We start from the raw sequence: 19,912 nt of genomic DNA, 5'->3' as shown, positions 1-19,912 counted from the left end.
GCTCTGTTTTTGTTAATTCTTTCCAATGTGCCAAGTAATTATCTTTTTGTTTTGTCATGATTTGGTTGGGTCTAATTCTGTTGCTGTCCTGGGGCTCTGTGGGGCGTCTCTCTCTTTGTCTCTCTCTCTCTCTCTCTCTTCCTCACCCTCTCATCTCGCTCCCTCATTCACTTATTCATTAATTTTTCGGATGATTTGGAGACCAGATGTTCTCTGAGAACATATTTCACGCCTCTCACATCTGTATCTCAACTCTCCCCTTCTGCAGTCTACTCCTTCCCCTCCTACCCCCTCTCTAAGGGCGGTAAACAGTGGTAGTGTCAGTCCTCATATCCTCAGACCCCAGTCTTTCTGCCTAGGGGTCTGTATATGCTCAGTCATTAGCCTAGCCGTAGCCTTACGCCAGCCTGGCTGTGCTGTCTCTGTGAGTCTGGGAGCAGAGCACCCCCCCTCCCTCACCCCTACTCCAAACATGCCCGGCCTTCTGTCTGAACTATCACAGAACTCATCTACTGTGTGTGTGTGTGTGTGTGTTGCTGTGTCCTTTGTGTCAGTCTCTCAGCGTGTATATGCTCTTTGTGTTTTATATAGCCTCTCTTTGGTAGACAGACACTGCTTTAGCAAGCAAACTGCTTTAGCTAACAGTGTGTATTATAGTGGCTGTTGGTCACGTGATGAAGGCTCTTGGTCAGATGATTAGGGCTAATACTCCTGGTTAAATTGTTGCCATAGAATTATAATACTAGAATGGACATGAACCTTCTTATGGCGGTCCAAAGGTCAGCCATGTTGGTCAGGGAGTTGGATACCCATGGTTTGCCAGTGCTGTGATCAGAAGATATTGTGTACAACAATGAATGGGAAGAAGGTAGCGAACCAGACAGTTTTGGAGGAATGACGACTCTGTTTTTCCAATGAACTGCCACTATACCAACTTTCACAGCGACATAGTCAGTCCACAGCATGAACCGGCATGAACTGTAATGATAGTAGTTCTGACGATACTTTACTCTTTGTATTTTATTATGGATTAAGGATCCTCAAGGCAGCAGCTACTCTTCCTGGGGTCCAGTGAACATTAAGGCAGTTATGCAATTTAAAAAACATTACAATACATTCCCAGATTTCACAACACACTGTGTGCCCTCAGGCCCCTACTCCACCACAACCACATATCTACATTACTAAATCCGTGTGTGTGTGTGTGTGTGTGTGTGTGTGTGTGTACCTATGTTTGTGTTGCTTCACAGTCCCCGCTGTTCCATAAGGGATATTTTTATCTTCTTTTTTTTAAAGTCTAATTTTACTGTTTGCATCAGTTTCTTGATGTGGAATAGAGTTCCATGTAGTCATGGCTCCATGTAGCACTGTGTGCCTCCCATAGTATGTACTAGACTTGGAGACTGTGAAGAGACCTCTTGTGGAGTGTCTTGTGGGGTAGGCATTAGTGGTCGACCTCTAGTATACATGGGTGTCCGAGCTGTGTGCCAGTAGTTCAAACAGACAGCTCAGTACATTCAACATGTCAACACCTCTCATAAATACAATTCATCATGATGTCAATCTCTCCTCCAGTTTGAGCCAGGACAGATTGACATGTGTATCATTAACGTTAGCTCTCTGTGTACATCCAAGGGCCAGCCGTGATGGTGTGTTCTGAGCCAGTGGTGCTTTTCCCTACGTCCCCCTTTGTGGCACCTGACCACACTACTGAACGGTCGTCCAGGTGCAACAAAGCGGGTGCTTACAGGACCCACCTTGTTGACAGTGCTGTTAAGAGGGCAGAGTAGCGCTTTGTGATGGATAGACGTCTCCCATCTTAGCTACTGTTGTGTCAGTATGTTTTGACCGTGACAGTTTACAATCCAGGGTTACTTCAAGCAGTTTAGTCTCCTCGACCTGCTCGATTTCCACATGACTCATTACAAGATTTAGTTGAGAGTTTGGGGTTCAGTGAGTGATTTGTCCCAAATACAATGCGTTTAGTTTTAGAAATAGTTAGGGCTATAACTTATTCCTTGCCACCCACTCTGAAACCAACTGCAGCCATTGGTTAAGGGTTGCAGTCATTTCAGTCGCTGTCGTAGCGGACGTGTGTTGAGACATCAGCATACAGAGAGACACACTCAAATAACCATAATTCCATTACACAATTTCTAATGCATAACGCGCCTTCCATTTTTCATTTTCCTGCAAAAGTAAAGGCAGGAAATGTGTTCCCTATGCCTCTACTGCCATTCATTCCAACAAGGCTAGTTGTGGATTTCTCCCTGACCAAGATGGCTGCCATTATGGAACTTTGAGGGTTTATGACATAGAGGTCTTATTAAATTACTAGAGGGACTAACTGTTCTTGGCCTCTGTGAGCACAGATGCGTTAGATGTTTGTCTGCCCACACTGCCTACGACATGGAAGCACACACACATGCACCCGAACGGATCTTGCTGGTTTTAGCTATCGAGGTCCTAAATATTTTCAGGTGTTCACGCACATGAAGTATAACTGTATCTCTCTATCAAATTAATCTGACCTTTTAACTGAGGGTGTCTGTGTGAGCAGGTGTAAATGTGGACCTGCGTGTTTCTGTTGTGATACTGGCACCTCTGCTCTCAAAGCCCACACACTCTGGCACTGCCTAGAGTGAGCCAGATAACACACACAATACACATCTCTATCGGTGTGTAACGAGTACACTGGCAATTGTGTAGCCATGCCTAGAGGCCAAATACCACACTGCTACCATGGATCACACACACACACAGACACACACACACACACACACACACACACACACACACACACACACACACACACACACACACACACACACAATGTAATCTGCTTCCACACATGCCACATGTAGGAGGGAGAGCATGAGCGAATGTGAGAAATAGCGTGACAGAATACCGATGGGGTGACCTTGCAAACGTCACTAGAGGGAAAAAATAGACTCCTTATCCAAGTGTGGTGCTCGTGGAGTATAAGTGTAATGTGCTACAGTGACAAGGACCTGTGTGTTAGAGCTGAGGGCTGCAGCGGAGGGCCAGTTGATTATCTCTGTAACCTGGAGTCATGTTAAACTCTTGTCTGGTGTGCAGGCTGAGGGTGTCTTGTGAACTCAGAGGCTGAAATGGGTACACTATTGCTGCACCAGAGACCTGATGAGAGATGACCGCTCACATCTCAAGGCCCTTCTCCCTCGTCAACTCTATACTCTCTCTCTCTTTTCCTCTCCCTCTCTCTCTATCTCTCTCTTTTCATCTCTCTCTCTTTTCCTCTCTCTCTCTCTCTCTCTCTCTCTCTCTCTCTCTCTCTCTCTCTCTCTCTCTCTCTCTCTCTCTCTCTCTCTCTCTCTCTCTCTCTCTCTTTTCCTCTCCCTCCCGCTTTCTCTTTCTCTTTTGTGCTTACACCAGCAGAGATCGATCACCCTTTTCACCAAACACTCATTGTGTTTCATTGAGTCAGACTGGAGCCTAGTAAGGGTTGGCTGGGCTTTATCGACTCTGGGAAAGGTAGGGGTTTGGGAAGGGCTGAGATGGGATGGGGGTGTGGTCTGTCAATGAGCTCCTCTCAACCTCCCCACCACCCACTGTCCCCATCTGTCTCGCTCTGTCCCCATCCTTCTCCCTCCACAGTGATGATGGTAATGGGGTTGACGGCTGTCTCTGCTGGTAGACTAATCTGTCGTCAGCTGATACTGACCTGGAGAGAGGCAGGCAGCTCTCTGCCTGTCTGTGGTTAGCACTGGAGAGAGACGGACAGCTCTCTGTCTGTCTGTTGTTACCACTGGAGAGAGACGGACAGCTCTCTGTCTGTCTGTTGTTACCACTGGAGAGAGACGGACAGCTCTCTGTCTGTCTGTTGTTACCACTGGAGAGAGACGGACAGCTCTCTGTCTGTCTGTTGTTACCACTGGAGAGACAGACAGCTCTCTGTCTGTCTGTTGTTACCACTGGAGAGAGACGGACAGCTCTCTGTCTGTCTGTTGTTACCACTGGAGAGAGACAGACAGCTCTCTGTCTGTCTGTTGTTACCACTGGAGAGAGACGGACAGCTCTCTGTCTGTCTGTTGTTACCACTGGAGAGAGACAGACAGCTCTCTGTCTGTCTGTTGTTACCACTGGAGAGAGACGGACAGCTCTCTGTCTGTCTGTTGTTACCACTGGAGAGAGACGGACAGCTCTCTGTCTGTCTGTTGTTACCACTGGAGAGAGACAGACAGCTCTCTGTCTGTCTGTTGTTACCACTGGAGAGAGACGGACAGCTCTCTGTCTGTCTGTTGTTACCACTGGAGAGAGACGGACAGCTCTCTGTCTGTCTGTTGTTACCACTGGAGAGAGACAGACAGCTCTCCCAACAATCTTTCAGAATCTAATCAACCTCTGACAGGGGGGGATGGCTTGAGGAGATGGACAGGCTCCATCTCTTTAATGGAGGATATGTCTCCTCTGACGGAACAGCCCCTGTCTCTTTGACAGACTGACAGAGTCCACCTGAACAGCTGTCTGTTAATCGAATGTTTTAATGAATAACCTGCTGTATGCCTTGAGTTGGTTGTGATTTAGAGAAAGACCATAGCTAGATATTGTTCTCTGACTTAGACGCACGCACATGCACGTACTCGTACACACCGGCACACACACGTACACACACCGTACATATACACACACACTATTATTTGGTAGTCCATCTCTATTTTGACAGGGGCATTAGCTGGACCCTGTTCATATGGTCAAGACCAGGGCCAGAGGGCAGAGGGGACAGGTCAGGGGTCAACGAAAGGTTAGAGGTCATCTTCATCACTGACCCCTGGGGGACGATCACGTGACCTCCACGCTTGGTTTCTCCTAAAACCAACAGACAATCGTACCCATGTTTTCAATTCCTCTTTCTGGAACTAGACCTCATGAGGTTCTCTGAGATTCCTGTTATTGATCATCACCAGTGCTTGACTTGGAATTAAATGGGTGCCAGTACTCATTTTGAGTGCTGGTAGTGTTTTATATTTAGGTACAGGAACTCCACAATAATGTTGAGCTAATATTCTATAAGAGGAACAAGAACTCAAGCAGTAGGACCTGTACTTGGTTCCGCTGTGTTTCTGAGCATGTTGATAAGAGTGTATGTATAATGCAGTAAGATGATCAGTCCTCTGCTCTTCTCCGGGTCTTTATAGATCTGGAGGTTTCTCTCATGCAGCATTGGTAGCGCTAAGGCAGAGCACAGCAGCCATGTTACTGAGTGGCTTCCTGCTCATGCATATCAGGTGTTATGAGCTGCGAGGCAGCATCTCTCTGTCTCTCTCTCTCTCTCTCTCTCTCTCTCTCTCTCTCTCTCTCTCTCTCAGAGGATGTGGCTGGGCTGAGCTGGGTGCAGTTGCTTGCAGGAAGAGAGAGAATTGGGGGGGGGGTGTTTTTGTAGCTCTGCAGAAAGCTCGTTGGCAGATAAGACTCAACCACAGATGGTTGAGCAAGGCTGAGAGAGGAAGAGAGAGAGCAAAACGAACACAAAAGGAGAGAGCGAGTGGGAGGTACAGCGCGTAGGATTCTCTGTTAGTCCGTGAGTCTGAGAAGAAGAGAGGAGAAGAGAGGAGAAACCGCTGAATGTCAGAAGCCTGCAGCAGCCTGGGTCTCTTCCCCAAGAACCAAGGACTACACTCACACAGCCATATAGCACAGGCCCACTGCAGTCTGGAGCCACTGACCTGAACTACAGTTACCGGAGTGTGTGTGTGTGTGGGAGAGAGCCTGTCAGAGTAATTGATGTGAGCGTGTGTCTGAATGGGTAAGCAGCAGTACCCTGCTGAAGTAATTTGTGTGTGTGTGCACCCATTCACAGTTCTTATTAGCTGATCAACACACACAGCTGCAGGGCAGAAGGGGAAGTATGTGTGTGTGTGTGTGTGAGGCATTCAGATGAGCAGGGTTAACTGACTCTGTGACACAAACGTGTGTGCACAGTGTGTGTGTGTGATATCGGGGTCAGAGCACACACGACAGGAGGAAGTGACACGTCTCTACTCGCGCTCTCGGATTTCCTGAAGCCTCTCCGGTGCCACGAGGAGCACTGATAGGACCCGAATCTGAGCTGAACTCACCCCTGATTCTGGAGCCCAAGCTTATCTGGGTACCTACAGACACAAGACTGTGGAGGACTGGCAGTGGATGTTTGGAATCGAGAAGCGCCACTTGGACTGTGAGCCGTACGTGTGTCCCTATACTGACCTACTGAGGTGACTGACTGTGGATGCATCGTGGATGTGAAGGGCTCTGTGAGCGTTGTGAACAGTGAGTGTGGCTGAATGCCTCTCCAGACAGAGTATTTCCCCCTGGGGGACAATCAGGTTTCCTCCTGCTGCTCTGCTGGGTGTTTATAGGCAGCCGAGGGCTCAAATTGAAGCCCTTAAATGACGGGCAGCAACAGCATGAGCAGCGGCTACTGCAGTCTGGACGAGGAGGGAGAAGACTTCACCTTCTTCACTGCAAAGAGTTCCTTCTTCCGCCAGCCCCCAAAGCTGGTTAAGGTACGACAGAGATTTTTTTTTTAAAGATGGAGGGAGGGGTATGTTTCGCTTCATGTTGTGTCCATTTTTTATGCCTGAAAAAGGAGAAGCGTTGAGTGAGTGTGTGTGGTAACACGATGTGGATTGTCCATCGGTAGAGGTGCTACAGACTATCAGTAACATTTCAAATATCTCTAGCTCTAACCCTTATCACTAACCGTAATCTTGGCAAGCATTTGCTTATCAACAGATTGGTTGACCATCTGTAGAGGGTCTTCAGATAGAATATCCGGACTATCCAAATAAAGTGTGACCGTTTTACTGTGTGTGTGTGTGTGTGTGTGTGTGTGTGTGTGTGTGTGTGTGTGTGTGTGTGACTGAGAGGTGTGCCTGCATTCGATCAGCTATCCATGCAGCCTTCCTTGTAGGAGCCCCTCTAGGACAGTTCTTCATGGCTTAAAAAGCAAAGGACTGCATAGCAGCAATATAGTAATGTGTTCATCAGCCCTCGCCTGTCGCTGTTTCCGTAGAAACAGGGAAGTTAGTTAAATAGTTACACACATCCGTTGTTCAGTGTGAGTTTTGCTATAGCTGTCATTCTCGCTCTTCCACGTTTTTTTCTTTTCGCTTAGCATAATTCAGCTGGTCAATGTAACCATAGCAACGGTGGATCTCACTGATTCTGCTTTGAGATCAGAACTCCACAGGAGCGCGCGCGCACACACACACACACTTTTAATGTTGCAGAGCAGTGGTGATGCTGTTTTTGGAGCTTGTTTGTCTGTTCATGTAAATAGTAAGCAGTTGTGTAAGATTGGACTGCAACTGTGTCGGTGTAAAGTTACAGAATAATATGTACTACATGTTTATGCAGAAAACACCCCCACACCACTCTCACACCTCAAATCAAATCAAATTTATTTATATAGCCCTTCGTACATCAGCTGATATCTCAAAGTGCTGTACAGAAACCCAGCCTAAAACCCCAAACAGCAAGCAATGCAGGTGTAGAAGCACGGTGGCTAGGAAAAACTCCCTAGAAAAGCCAAAACCTAGGAAGAAACCTAGAGAGGAACCAGGCTATGTGGGGTGGCCAGTCCTCTTCTGGCTGTGCCGGGTAGAGATTATAACAGAACATGGCCAAGATGTTCAAATGTTCATAAATGACCAGCATGGTCGAATAATAATAAGGCAGAACAGTTGAAACTGGAGCAGCAGCACGGCCAGGTGGACTGGGGACAGCAAGGAGTCATCATGTCAAGTAGTCCTGGGGCATGGTCCTAGGGCTCAGGTCAGTTGAAACTGGAGCAGCAGCACGGCCAGGTGGACTGGGGACAGCAAGGAGTCATCATGTCAGGTAGTCCTGGGGCATGGTCCTAGGGCTCAGGTCCTCCGAGAGAGAGAAGGAGAATCTCCCTCCACTGGGAGATTGTTCTTAAGGCTTTTAACGGGCTCCATGACCTTCTCACACACACACACACACACACACACACACACACACACACACACACACACACACACACACACACACACACACACACACACGCACACAAGGATGTGTAGGAAGGAAACGTTTGCTGATTAGGACAGAGGGCATAGAGATGCTGTTGTTTTACAAACACACTTACACAGACACACACACACACACACACTTACACAGACACACACACACACACTTACACACAGGCCTTTGTCAGTGTGTTCTCAATACCTGCAGTGCCTCTGCTCTCTGGTTTGGAAAGAGCACCATCATTAAATAATTCAGCCCCAGTCCTGTGTCTGTCTGTTTGGAGTTTGGGTTGCCAGGGTGGAGACTGTTGTGTGTTGGGGACTTTGGAAGGCCAGAGTGGAGATTGTTGTGCCCCAAAAACAAAGGACCCAGTCTTAAACCACGACCCAAAGTTTCCAATTCCCCATAAACTGTAAGAACGATACCGTGCGGTAGCAACTGTCTCTCAGTACAGGAAAACCACCCTGTCACTCACTAACGTTTGAATATGAAAAACAGACATGCAAATATAGGAAAGCCACAGTTTGCCTGTACTCTCCGACACAATCTGCTAGAGCGTGTGTCAGTTTACTCTTGTTGTTGTCTACAATGGCTCCAGCCACAGATCTGAAATCAGCTTAGAATCAGCTCTCCAAACCCTAACCACGACCATAATGGGAGAAACCCTACCTCTGGGTTTAGGGGCTTTTTCTTCCTACTCCCCAGCCCTACTCCATCAACCTAATGGACATGGCAGTTTCACTGCTGCGGATTCCAGCTTTAATGACCTCTGAACTGGAAGCACATTGCCTCCCACAGAAGAAATGCAGAAGGAATGGTGCCAATGCAAACCCAGCGAAACATTTACATGCATTTATAAACTCTCTCTCTCTCGAACGCTGTCTCACTCACCCTAGCTGAATGTTAAAGCTGGCTGATCTGGAGCAGTAGGCTCCTCTCTTGACATTAATTCACAAGGAAAAGAGGACCTCTAATCTCCTCCCTCCCGTCCGGATGAGCATGTTCGCCCGTGTTGTGTGTATGTGTGTGTGTGTGGTTACTGCTGTGGAGCGCTCCCTTGCTCTAAAGGGAGCTTTGATGTCGTGGAAATGAATGAATTAGTAAAATCATCAGTGTTTATAATTAATGTCACAGACATACACGTACACACACACGTCTACAAGTGCTTGTGTGTGTCTGTCTGTGTCTGTCTGTGTCTGCGCACACCGAGCTGTGAAATGGAATCAGTGCTGGGGTTGGATCATGTGTTTCTTCCATTCGACACTTTGACCCACTAACAGAGCTCAGCTAAGGTGCGCAAGCAGGAGTGTGAGTGCGTATTCATGTGTCTGTCTGGCGCTTGCTGATTACAAGAGGAGCGAACGTGATTGGGTGAGATACGACACTGAATGAAAGTATGAAGATAGTAGCACAGGGAAACGCACACACCTGGTCTACTGTCTATGCCGTCTGTGAAATGGGGAAACGAGGTGTGGGTTAGAGCTTCCAATACAGGATCTGTGCCTCTCTTTTCCCCTGCCTCCCTCACTCAGTCACTCCCTTATGTCACCTCCACTGCTCATTATCCTAGCAGCACTCTATCGCAGCTGTCACAGCTCATCTACAGGAGTTAATTTGGATATCAGAGACTTGGGGAGCTAAGTGTGGTCTCCTCTCCCGTGTGCCTCCTTTACTGGAGCAGTCTGCTCAGGGCTCAATGGTGTTGTGGACCACCGTTATACCAACCCGGATCCATTTCAGAGAGATCGTTTCATAGAGTTGTACGTGGGTTTCATTCTCTGTGATGTCTGTATGGCAGTGTTGTGGGATATGAGTCCTCTACAGGCTCGCTCTAGACCGTAATGGCCACAGCGGTGCGTGACACCAGGGGTGTTGTGTCACCTGATCATGTCCAACGACCATGTGCCACTACAGGAAGTGGGATTTGTGTCGCCGTGGTAACGGTGACGTGTAGAACTGAAGCATGGCGCCTCAAGTACAAAGACGTACTTTGCTTTTTATTTAAAAATATATATATAAATATGTCTGAGTTAAATAGAATTAAATTTGTAAAAATTGAATAGAAATTGAACATTTAAAGAGGAGCTGGGTTGGAGAGGCCTATGCTGCCACCTAATGTAGTAATAGCAGAGGTGTAGGCATCCTGATAAATAAGAATACACCATTTTCCGTTATATCCCAGCACATGGAACAAGAAGGCCATTTTCGAATGATGAATTGTACCTTACATGGTGAAAATTGCACATTGATTTCATTGTATATTCCACCAGCGACAAATCTGCTGATTTTAGATAGAAATCAAACTATATTAGATTAAATCCAGACAGGAACTATTATTGTAGCAGGGGACCTAAATTATACATTTGATAAGATTAACAGACATATTAATTTAAAAAAGTCTAATTTAGGGAGCCTCCAAAGAGGCTGAACATGTTCATCTCAACACATATTTTACAGGACACCTGGAGATTTATTCCCAACTACAAAAGAATATTCCTTTTTTTCTCAAAGTAAAAAACGATTCAAGAATTTACTAAATTTTTTTTCTGAAATGCGCTCAACTATTTACTGGATTAAAAAAGTAATGATGTAGTCATATCGGATCATTACACCAATAGAAAATGCATATAGCGACAGAATTTATAGAATGAACAGAGCACATGTATTATATCCGTAAATTAAAAGTAATTTGGGATACCTTTTACGGCATACGTTAGAGGGATGATAATCTCATACTCAGTAAAAATTCAACTTGGTTTAGAAATTAAAATGAAAGAAAAATAAATCAACATCCTTAGAAAAAGCGTATAAAAAATCTTGACAAGGTAAAGAAGAAAATAACATTTCGGAACTTAATCAGGAATACCGTCTTTTGCATTTGAGATCCAACAACAACAGGTTAAACTCAAATAATGCACACTACGTAATGGCAAATAAACCTGTTAAATATATTGCAGCTTTCACAAAATGAATACATGCTAAACCAGTTATAATTTTAATAGATAAAGTTACAAAAGAGGTAATTAGAAACAACAATGTTTAAAAGATTATATGAAAATCTATACAAATCTGAATTGTTGGACTGATCCTACAGCCTTCTTAGACTCAACAAATGTAAAGCAATTATCAGCAGACAAAAATGAATCACTAAAAATAGAGGTCACCTAAAGAAAAATATTAGATAAAGATTAAAACGTTAGTGCGGAGAAAAGCACCAGGTGTGGATGCTTTTCCTATAGAATTCTATTCAACATTTTGGGACAAAGTAGCCCCCTTACACAAATGACAACACACGTCACTCAATGCTGTGCACCCTAATTCCATGTATCAAACTGTTATTTCAGTTATATTAAAACCAGGAAAATCTGGAGGATCCCCTGCTCATTATAAATCCACAAGTTTAATACATTGTGACAAAATAATGACAAAGATCAATCAAACAGGGTTTGATACTTACAAAAAAATATAAGAATATGTTTAAATTTAATACAATACACAAAAAACAAGATATAGATTTATCAATAATGGCTGTTGAATCCGAGAAGGCTTTTGACCGCCTTGAATGGCCTTTTCTATTCAAAACTTTGGAAGCTTTCAACTTTCCAGATGAAATAATACATTGTAAAAAAAATGTTTTATACATGTCCTAAAGCAAAAATATGCACAAATAAAACTTTATAAAGGGGCACAAGTCAGAGGTGTCCCTTCTCTCCCTTCCTGTATGCACTGGCAATCGTTCCAATTGCTGAAACATTTGGGCCCTGTCTAATTCTAACAGGTATCTGTATTGGTAAACAGGATTATAAACCAAATTTATTTACAAATTATCTCCTGATATACCTGACCAGTATTGAAAACTCAATGCTCCCTTTGCTAAAACTATTTTCAGAATACTCAAAAATCTCAGGATAAAAAATGTACATGGAAAACCCCCAAAATAATGGCAATAGGAAAAAGAAAATAAATAACTCACGATCTACAGCAATCCTTTAAGTGGACCACAAAAAAATATGACATACTTAGGATGCTTAATAAATGACGACAAATATATAAAGATAACTTTATTCCATCACTCAACAATATGAAAGCAGATCGATTTAAATGGAATAATCTTCCCATAAATTTTACAGGTAGAATAAACCTGTTTTATAATGGCATGGCTGCCAAAGTTTTTGCATTTATTTTCTGTAATACTAATTACCCCACCGAAGACACAAAAAAGGATACTCTGTCATAGGACTTGTATATGGGCAAATAAAATTAATAGAATAAAAAGGAAGTTTTACATCTTAAGTCAGAGGGTGGTTTTAACCTTCCAGATGTTGAATTGTATCAACTCGCTACTCAAGGCTTTTACTTGCGACATATAGTTAAATACACTAAAGAGGAAAAACAGAATTAAAGAATTAAAAAGAATTAAAAAGTCATTTTGGACTAACCAATAATACAGTATGTTGATAGTTTCAAATACATGCAACTTTGACATCTTTTGGACATCAGAGCAACCTTGAGGGAAAAGGGATGTTCATATTATAGGAAATGTATACAAAACCTTGCAGAGAGCATATCCAACTGACAATCTCTTAGAAAAAAATATAAACTATTGGAACCAGGACTTTAAAAGTAGTGATATTGGTGCAATATGTAGGGAATGTTTGAGCATAACTAACAAAGTTGCAGTTAATGAAAATGTACACTTAATCCAGTGTAAACTAATGTATAGAATGTATTATACGAGACAAAATTCTCAAATTCTACAGTACAACAGCAGAGTCGTGTCTTAAGTGTAAAACAAATAAACACTCAATAATCCATGCTTTCTGGGAACGCTGTAAAGTCTGGAAGTTGGGGGAGGAGCTAGAAAGTTGGCTGTCAGAAGTATTACAATGTAAACTTACTTTGTAATCTGTCTGTCTGCATATTTCAAGACATGCATATGGAGGTACAGTGGGATACCCGATGGGTTGGCTGATTCTCTTCTCAATCAATCATCTTGAAAAAATGTATTCTAAAATAAATCAATCCACCTTCATTAACACGATGGAAAAATCAAGTCCGTGGGTTACAGAGAGAAACAAAATGGTTCAGATTCAGGCTATGTGGTGGAAAGTGATTCGGGCACTGGAGATGGGGGTGTGGGTTAGTGGGTCTGGGCAGGTGTGATGTGGTTGATGTTTGTATGATGTTGTCATTTGGATGTGTATGTTGTCTATTGTTTTATAAAATGTTTTATTTAAAAAAAAAGTAAAAATAAAGACCTAACGTTCTGAGACAAAGTCTGAGATGAGGGTGCAGCTCAGGTCAGGGTTAGGTAATCCAGTATCAGGACGCCCACAGACATCACTTAAAGTTCTGTTTTGGAAAATGTTTATGACACTAAAGTGCTGGAACCTTCTGTAAGCTAGTATCTGAGAGTGAGCCACGGAGTACCCAGGCGAATATGAGTCATCACCATTTACCGTTGAGGGGAAAGTTTTTAGTGAATGTTAAGCTGTTGTGTTTGTTGCCTGAATCTGTTTGTAATGTTTCTGGGGCAACACTGCAGCCTCAGATGCAGTAGCGTGCCGTGGTTCTGGGGCCTGGGCCTTCAGTGAAGTCCTACACAGTCCCACCCGAATTAATCCACCTCTTAATACCATCATTATGATGCCATGGCTCTAGACACTATACATTTAGACAGAAACGCAGTATAACCAGGCGTTGCGTCACCTTGAAATTGGCATTTTTATTCAGAGAATTGCAGGGGAAGAATACAATACCTTTTCATTGTGCAGCTTTGTTGCCCTGCGTGCTTGTTCGTTGAGCTGTAGATCCACTCGGGTGTCCCCAAAAGTTTTCAAAAGCACCATTGTTTGTAAGTGCCCAGCCGTACTTTGGTGTCTCGTTGTTGCCTTGGTTAGAAAACTCAGGTTTGCAAAGCCAGTGTGGCTCCAAACACCAAATCGATCACTTGCAAATAATAGGCATTCCCAGCAGTACAGTTTACAGTGCTTCTCGGAGCCGGTCTTTGTAGCGTCGGCTTTGTAGCATCAGCGTCTACCTCTCCTGACAATGTCTAACTTTTCTTGAAAAGTTTGTCTTGAGAATAGAGTTATAATTATATCCTCGACCAAATTGATATCTTCTCCTTCCGCCATTGTGGGTTGAAAAAACAGTTTAGTAGTACGCAAATTAATTTGTTGATCAATTTCAGTTTCCTAGTTGGTAATCCAATCAAAAGACGTGCAGGCACTACGCCTGCTAGCTGGCTCCTGTGTAACACTGGAGCCAGCCAGCAGGCGTACAATAGCCAACACTAAAGCTGATTGGTTGACACTAAATTTTAATTTCCATTCACTTTAAGCTAAAAGCGCCTGCACTGTTGATTCTGAAGGCCTGAGGGCAGATTTTAGACCCCTGGCAACACATGATGGCTGAATATGATTGGATAAAATATCTAAAGACCAGCCCTCCAAATCTCAACCTGGTGCTGGAAGCAGTGCAACCAAGAGGAACGCTATGAAATGAAGAGTGTAACTCTTACTCTGGGGAATAATTTAATACATATTTGTGGGAAAATATATTGAAAAAAAATATATATTCTGATGATGTTTAGGCCAGCAGAGAAGGCCTTGCTGGCCCTGACGGCCCACCACTGCTCAGATGACACTGGCCGTGTCCGAATACCCATACTAGCGTATTACATATTTAAACTGTATATTATGTACTTATTGCCACATCCTATTTAGCATGTACTATTTAGTAAAAGGTATGCAGTATGCCATGGCCGCAACGCAGTAGCCGCTCCTGACTGGCTGAGTAGGTGGGGTGGGGACGAGTGCGATGAATTTTTCAAAATTCAACAGACGTGCTTCAGATTAACCAGCCTGATAATAGCTCATTTCCAATTCTATTCATTTTCTATAAACTCTGAATAGGAATGGAGTTTTAGGCTGGTTATAGTCAGACTATTAAATTTGACCTATACCCTAGCCCATATAGCCCATCTATCCTAATTTAAAAAGACTGAAGACAGAAACAGGTCATGTGGTTCCATTACAACATATTTATTCATGAAACCAAAGTGCTCTAACATACAGTATCAGTCATAAGTTTGGACACACCTACTCATTCAAGGGTTTTTCTTTATTTTGACTATTTTCTACATTGTAGAATAATAGTGAAGACATCAAAACCATGAAATAGCACATACATGTAGTAACCAAAAAAAGTGTTAAACAAATCCAAATATATTTTGTATTTGAGATTCTTCAAAGAATCCACCCTTTGTCATGACAGCTTTGCACACTTTTGGCATTCTCTCAACCAGCTTCATGAGGTAGTCCCCTGGAATGCATTTCAATTAAAAGGTGTGCCATGTTAAAAGTTAATTTGTGGAATTTCTTTACTTCGAAATGCGTTTGAGCCAATCAGTTGTGTTGTGACATGGTAGGGAGGTATACAGAAGATAGCCCTTTTTGGTAAAAGACCACGTCCATATTATGTCAAATAAGCAAAGAGAAACGACAGTCCATCATTACTTTAAGACATGCAGGTCAGTCAATCTGGAAAATGTCAAGAACTTTTAAAGTTTTTTCAAGTGCAGTCGCTAAAACCATCAAACACTATGATAAAACTATCTCTCATGAGGACCGCCACAGGAAAGGAAGACCCAGAGTTACCTCTGCTGCAGAAGATAAGTTCATTAGAGTTACCAGCCTCAGATATCGGAAATTAACTGCACCTCAGATTGCAGCCCAAATGAATGCTTCACAAAGTTTGATCCTGTCAAAGTGGGAGCAACAACAACCTCCAATGTGTGAGCCATGTGCACTTTCCCTGGCTGTGGATGTCTGGGAGCCCTGGGTCTGGCTTTGGGTATTCTGGTTTACTTTCCCTGGCTGTGGATGTCTGGGAGCCCTGGGTCTGGATTTGGGTATTCTGGTTTACTTTCCCTGGCTGTGGATGTCTGGGAGCCCTGGGTCTGGCTTTGGGTATTCTGGTTTACTTTCCCTGGCTGTGGATGTCTGGGAGCCCTGGGTCTGAGTTGGGGTATTCTGGTTTACTTTCCCTGGCTGTGGATGTCTGGGAGCCCTGGGTCTGAGTTGGGGTATTCTGGTTTACTTTCCCTGGCTGTGGATGTCTGGGAGCCTTGGGTCTGAGTTGGGGTATTCTGGTTTACTTTCCCTAGCTGTGGATGTCTGGGAGCCCTGGGTCTGGCTTTGGGTATTCTGGTTTACTTTCCCTGGCTGTGGATGTCTGGGAGCCCTGGGTCTGGCTTTGGGTATTCCGGTTTACTTTCCCTGGCTGTGGATGTCTGGGAGCCCTGGGTCTGAGTTGGGGTATTCTGGTTTACTTTCTCTGGCTGTGGATGTCTGGGAGCCCTGGATCTGAGTTTGGATATTCTGGTGTACTTTCTCTAGGCCTGAGCTCTGTGTGGGTGTGGTCGGCCATGGACCCGACAGGGGTGAATTGTCCTACTATTCTATTGTCCTCTGACCATTCTCTCTCTCACTTCTAGAGAAATGCACAGAGGGGAGGGAGAGAACTATATTTAGCAGTTAGGAAACATCAAGCCACAAACACAGGAATTCCTGAGAGACTTGAGAGTTTTCAAGAACTAAGAACTAGTGAAGGAGGATTTTTCAACTCTGACCCTGGAATATTGTGTCTCAGCCTCATGGCAAAATGTGTAGAATGGCAGGAAATTAGCTTTAAAACTACAAAATGTTCTCTCATCTTCATGGCAAAATCAAATAATATTTGGTGTAGATTTGACCATGTGTAGATTTGACCATGAATTGCTTACTTACGAGCCCTTTACCGACAACGCAGAGTTAAAAAGTAAGAAAAGATTAGCAAATAAGTTGTTTGTTTTTTGTAACAATATCGAGGCTATATACAAGGAGTACCGGTACCGAGTCAATTTGAGGAGTTTCTCCCATTCTTCTCTGCAGATCCTCTCTTGCTCTGTCAGGTTGGATGGGAAGCGTTGCTGCACAGCTATTTTCTGGTCTCTCCAGAGATGTTCGATCGGGTTCAAGTCCGGGCTCTGGCTGGGCCACTCAAGGACATTCCGAGACTTGTCCCGAAGCCACTCCTGCAGTGTGTTTAGGGTCATTGTCCTGTTGGAAGGTCAACCTTCGCCCCAGTCTGAAGTTCTGAGCGTTCTGGAGCAGGTTTTCATCTAAGATCTGTACTTTGCTCCGTTAATTTTTGGCTCGATCCTGACTCGTCTTACGGTCCCTGCCGTCTGAATACTTTACGAAGGCACGATGCATATGCTTTATAATGATTTTGAATGACACTTCCGGTTTTGGCAGGAAATAGCAGGTTACCCGGGAGAAAAGTCATTTATTTTCAGGACGGAACATTTGTAAAATACATAGAAAATATTCAACCCTAGTTTAGATCATGATCGAGCCTTAGTGATGTGGACACCAAGGAACTTGAAGCTCTCGACCCACTCCACTACAGCCCCATCAATGTGAATGGGGGCATGCTCGGTCCTGTTGTCCACGATCAGCTCCTTTTGTCTTGCTGACGTTGAGGGAATGGTTGTTGTCCTGGCACCACACTGCCAGGTCTCTGCCCTCCTCCCTGTAGGTTGTCTCATCGTCGTTGGTGATCAGGCATACCACCGTTACGTCGTCTGCAAACATGATGACGGTGTTGGAGTCGTGCGTGGCCACACAGTCATGGGTGAACAGGGAGTACAGGAGGGGACTAAGCACGCATCCTTGAGGGGCCCGTAGTCTGACCCTGCCTATGTGTGAGGCAGGTGTGTGTTCAAAATGCGTCTCTATGGCATATAGCAACCTAAATGTATATAAAAAATATATACAGTCTGTAGTGGAGTATTTTCCCCATCAGCAGACATTGAGTTGCACATAATACAGTAATGCTGTGCCAATCCTCTAGCTTTGATGTTGCAGGAATGTTCATGCTGTTTCAAGGTCTTTAGTCTCGCGGTTGTTTAGAGATGGTCAGTTTGACATTTTATACCAGTTTGCCCAAAGCTCCCTCTGCGTTCTCACATCATTAACTCTTACTGCACTGGAACCTGCCACGATAAACACACACAACACACTAAGCCGTAAACGCACAGCAAACGTAACTCTCCGCCTGAGCAGATTGTTCATGGAGGAGAGAAGTTAATGGGTCTGTCATGAGACAAGAGAAGAGTGAAGAAAGGGAAGACACCACGTCCTGTTCATACTGAACCTACTCCCCATCTCTGCTCAACGCAAGCCAAGATATACTGCACCCTCACCACACACACACACACACACACACACACACACACACACACACAGACACGTGTATACAAAGTGACTGTACTGAATGAAGCAGAATCTGTCCCCTCACGCCCTGAGGACTCCCATACATAAAAGATTCCTGCCCTGCATTCTCTCTCTCTCTCTTCCCCTAGCTGTCTATCGCTCACACAACCGTGTCCCAGAAAAAGAGAGTGAAAAGGAGGAGAAAAAAAAAGAAAACAGCATCCACATAAGAGGATGCATCTATAAATAACCCAGTCAAACTCTGTGTTGCTAAGGCTTGCTCAGCAACCATGCCTCCCCATGTTCTCTCCTCTTCTCACCTCCTCTCCCCCGTTCTCATCATCCCTTCGCGCCTCATCATCCCCCATCGCTCCTTCATCTCTCCCTCACCCCCATAATGAGCGAGCCTCATGATGAGCCCTTCACTCACACTGCATGGTGGGAGGGGGAGTTTTGTGCTTTTTCGTGGCCTTAGCAGTGGGAGAGATTGGAGCTGTCCGAGTGACTGCTTGATGTGTCTGTCAGTGGGGATGAAGAGGGAGAGAACAGGGGGAGAGAAAGAGGGAGCGAGACTGAGAAAAAGAGCAACACAGAGGCATAGAGTCATAGTTTCAGTGTAATTCTCTATGTCTCTGCTCCATTCAGAATATTTCCTGCCTCCTGTTCAGTCTGTGGGGGCAACTGCAGTGTTGTGTCATGCTGGGGCTTGGGAGGATGGGAGGAGGAGGAAGGGAAAGGGAGACAAGAATGAGGAGTCACACAACATTCTATAAATGTTAGAGCCCAATGGGCAATGTACAGAAGTGTGGGGGGGTGTGTGTGTGCGTGCGTGTGCGTGCGTGTGCGCGTGTGTGTGTGTGTGTGTGTGTGGACGTGTTTAACTATTCTTGTGGGGACCAAAAGTCCCCATAAGAATAGTAAAAATATAACAATTCGAGCAACTGGGGACATTGTCAGTCCCCACGAGGTCAAATGTTATTTCTAGGGGGTTTAGGGTTAAGGTTAGAATTAGGGTTAGAATTATGTTAAGAGTTAGAGTTAGGAGTTAGGGTTAGGTTTTTGGGTTAGGGTAAGAGTACAGTTGGGGTTAGGGAAAATAAGATTTTGAATGGAACTGAATTGTGTGTCCCCACAAGGTTAGCTGTACAAGACTGTGAGTGTGTGCGCGCGCACAGTGTACCCTGGGTTCTTAGGCCAAAGTGTAAACTCCACTGTGCCTGTCTGAAAGACAGCGCACCCTCTGTTGTTTGGAGTGATAGCAGCAGACTGAAAGAAACATCATATATAGTCCAGGTGTCCTCAGGTCTGAGTCATAATGACTGCTCTGTCTGTCTCAACTTCCCCCTGTACTGCAGTTCCTGTTTCTCACACAGCCTGCTGTCTGTCTCTCTCTCTCTGTGTTTCAGCAGAAAGAGGTCGAAGAGGAGAGAGGGCCCAAGGCTCTGTCAGAGGAAGAATTACGGGCCAAGATAGAGGACTACAACTCTACGGTCTCAGAGAATGGCATGAAACTGGTGGGTGCTACAACACTTAAATATACACATAGGTACATTCTTAGAAAAAACAGTTATCTAGAACCATAAAAGGGTTCTCCTACTGGGACAGCCGAAGAACCATGTTGGAACCCTTTTTTCTAA

The 19,912-nt window shown here is 44.5% G+C and overlaps 1 protein-coding gene across 3 annotated transcripts in view; it reads left to right on the top strand.

Annotated features, from left to right (window-relative positions):
* The window catches only part of LOC135542182 (ras association domain-containing protein 5-like), a 60,915-nt gene that overhangs the window by 34,329 nt on the left and 6,674 nt on the right, over positions 1-19,912 (top strand). Inside the window, exons 1-2 of one of the 3 annotated variants that reach the window (XM_064968946.1) lie at positions 5,482-6,524; positions 19,682-19,789. In XM_064968946.1, the coding sequence (XP_064825018.1) occupies positions 6,408-6,524; positions 19,682-19,789 (225 nt within the window). In that variant the 5' untranslated portion in view covers positions 5,482-6,407. Of the gene's footprint in view, positions 1-5,481; positions 6,525-19,681; positions 19,790-19,912 lie in introns of those variants that run through there. The other 2 variants (XM_064968945.1, XM_064968943.1) reach the window with 2 other exon arrangements.

The sequence above is a fragment of the Oncorhynchus masou genome, chromosome 6 (genome assembly GCF_036934945.1).
Source record: "Oncorhynchus masou masou isolate Uvic2021 chromosome 6, UVic_Omas_1.1, whole genome shotgun sequence".
NCBI classification, from domain to species: Eukaryota; Metazoa; Chordata; class Actinopteri; order Salmoniformes; family Salmonidae; genus Oncorhynchus; species Oncorhynchus masou.
This window is presented reverse-complemented; position numbering and strand designations above follow the sequence as displayed.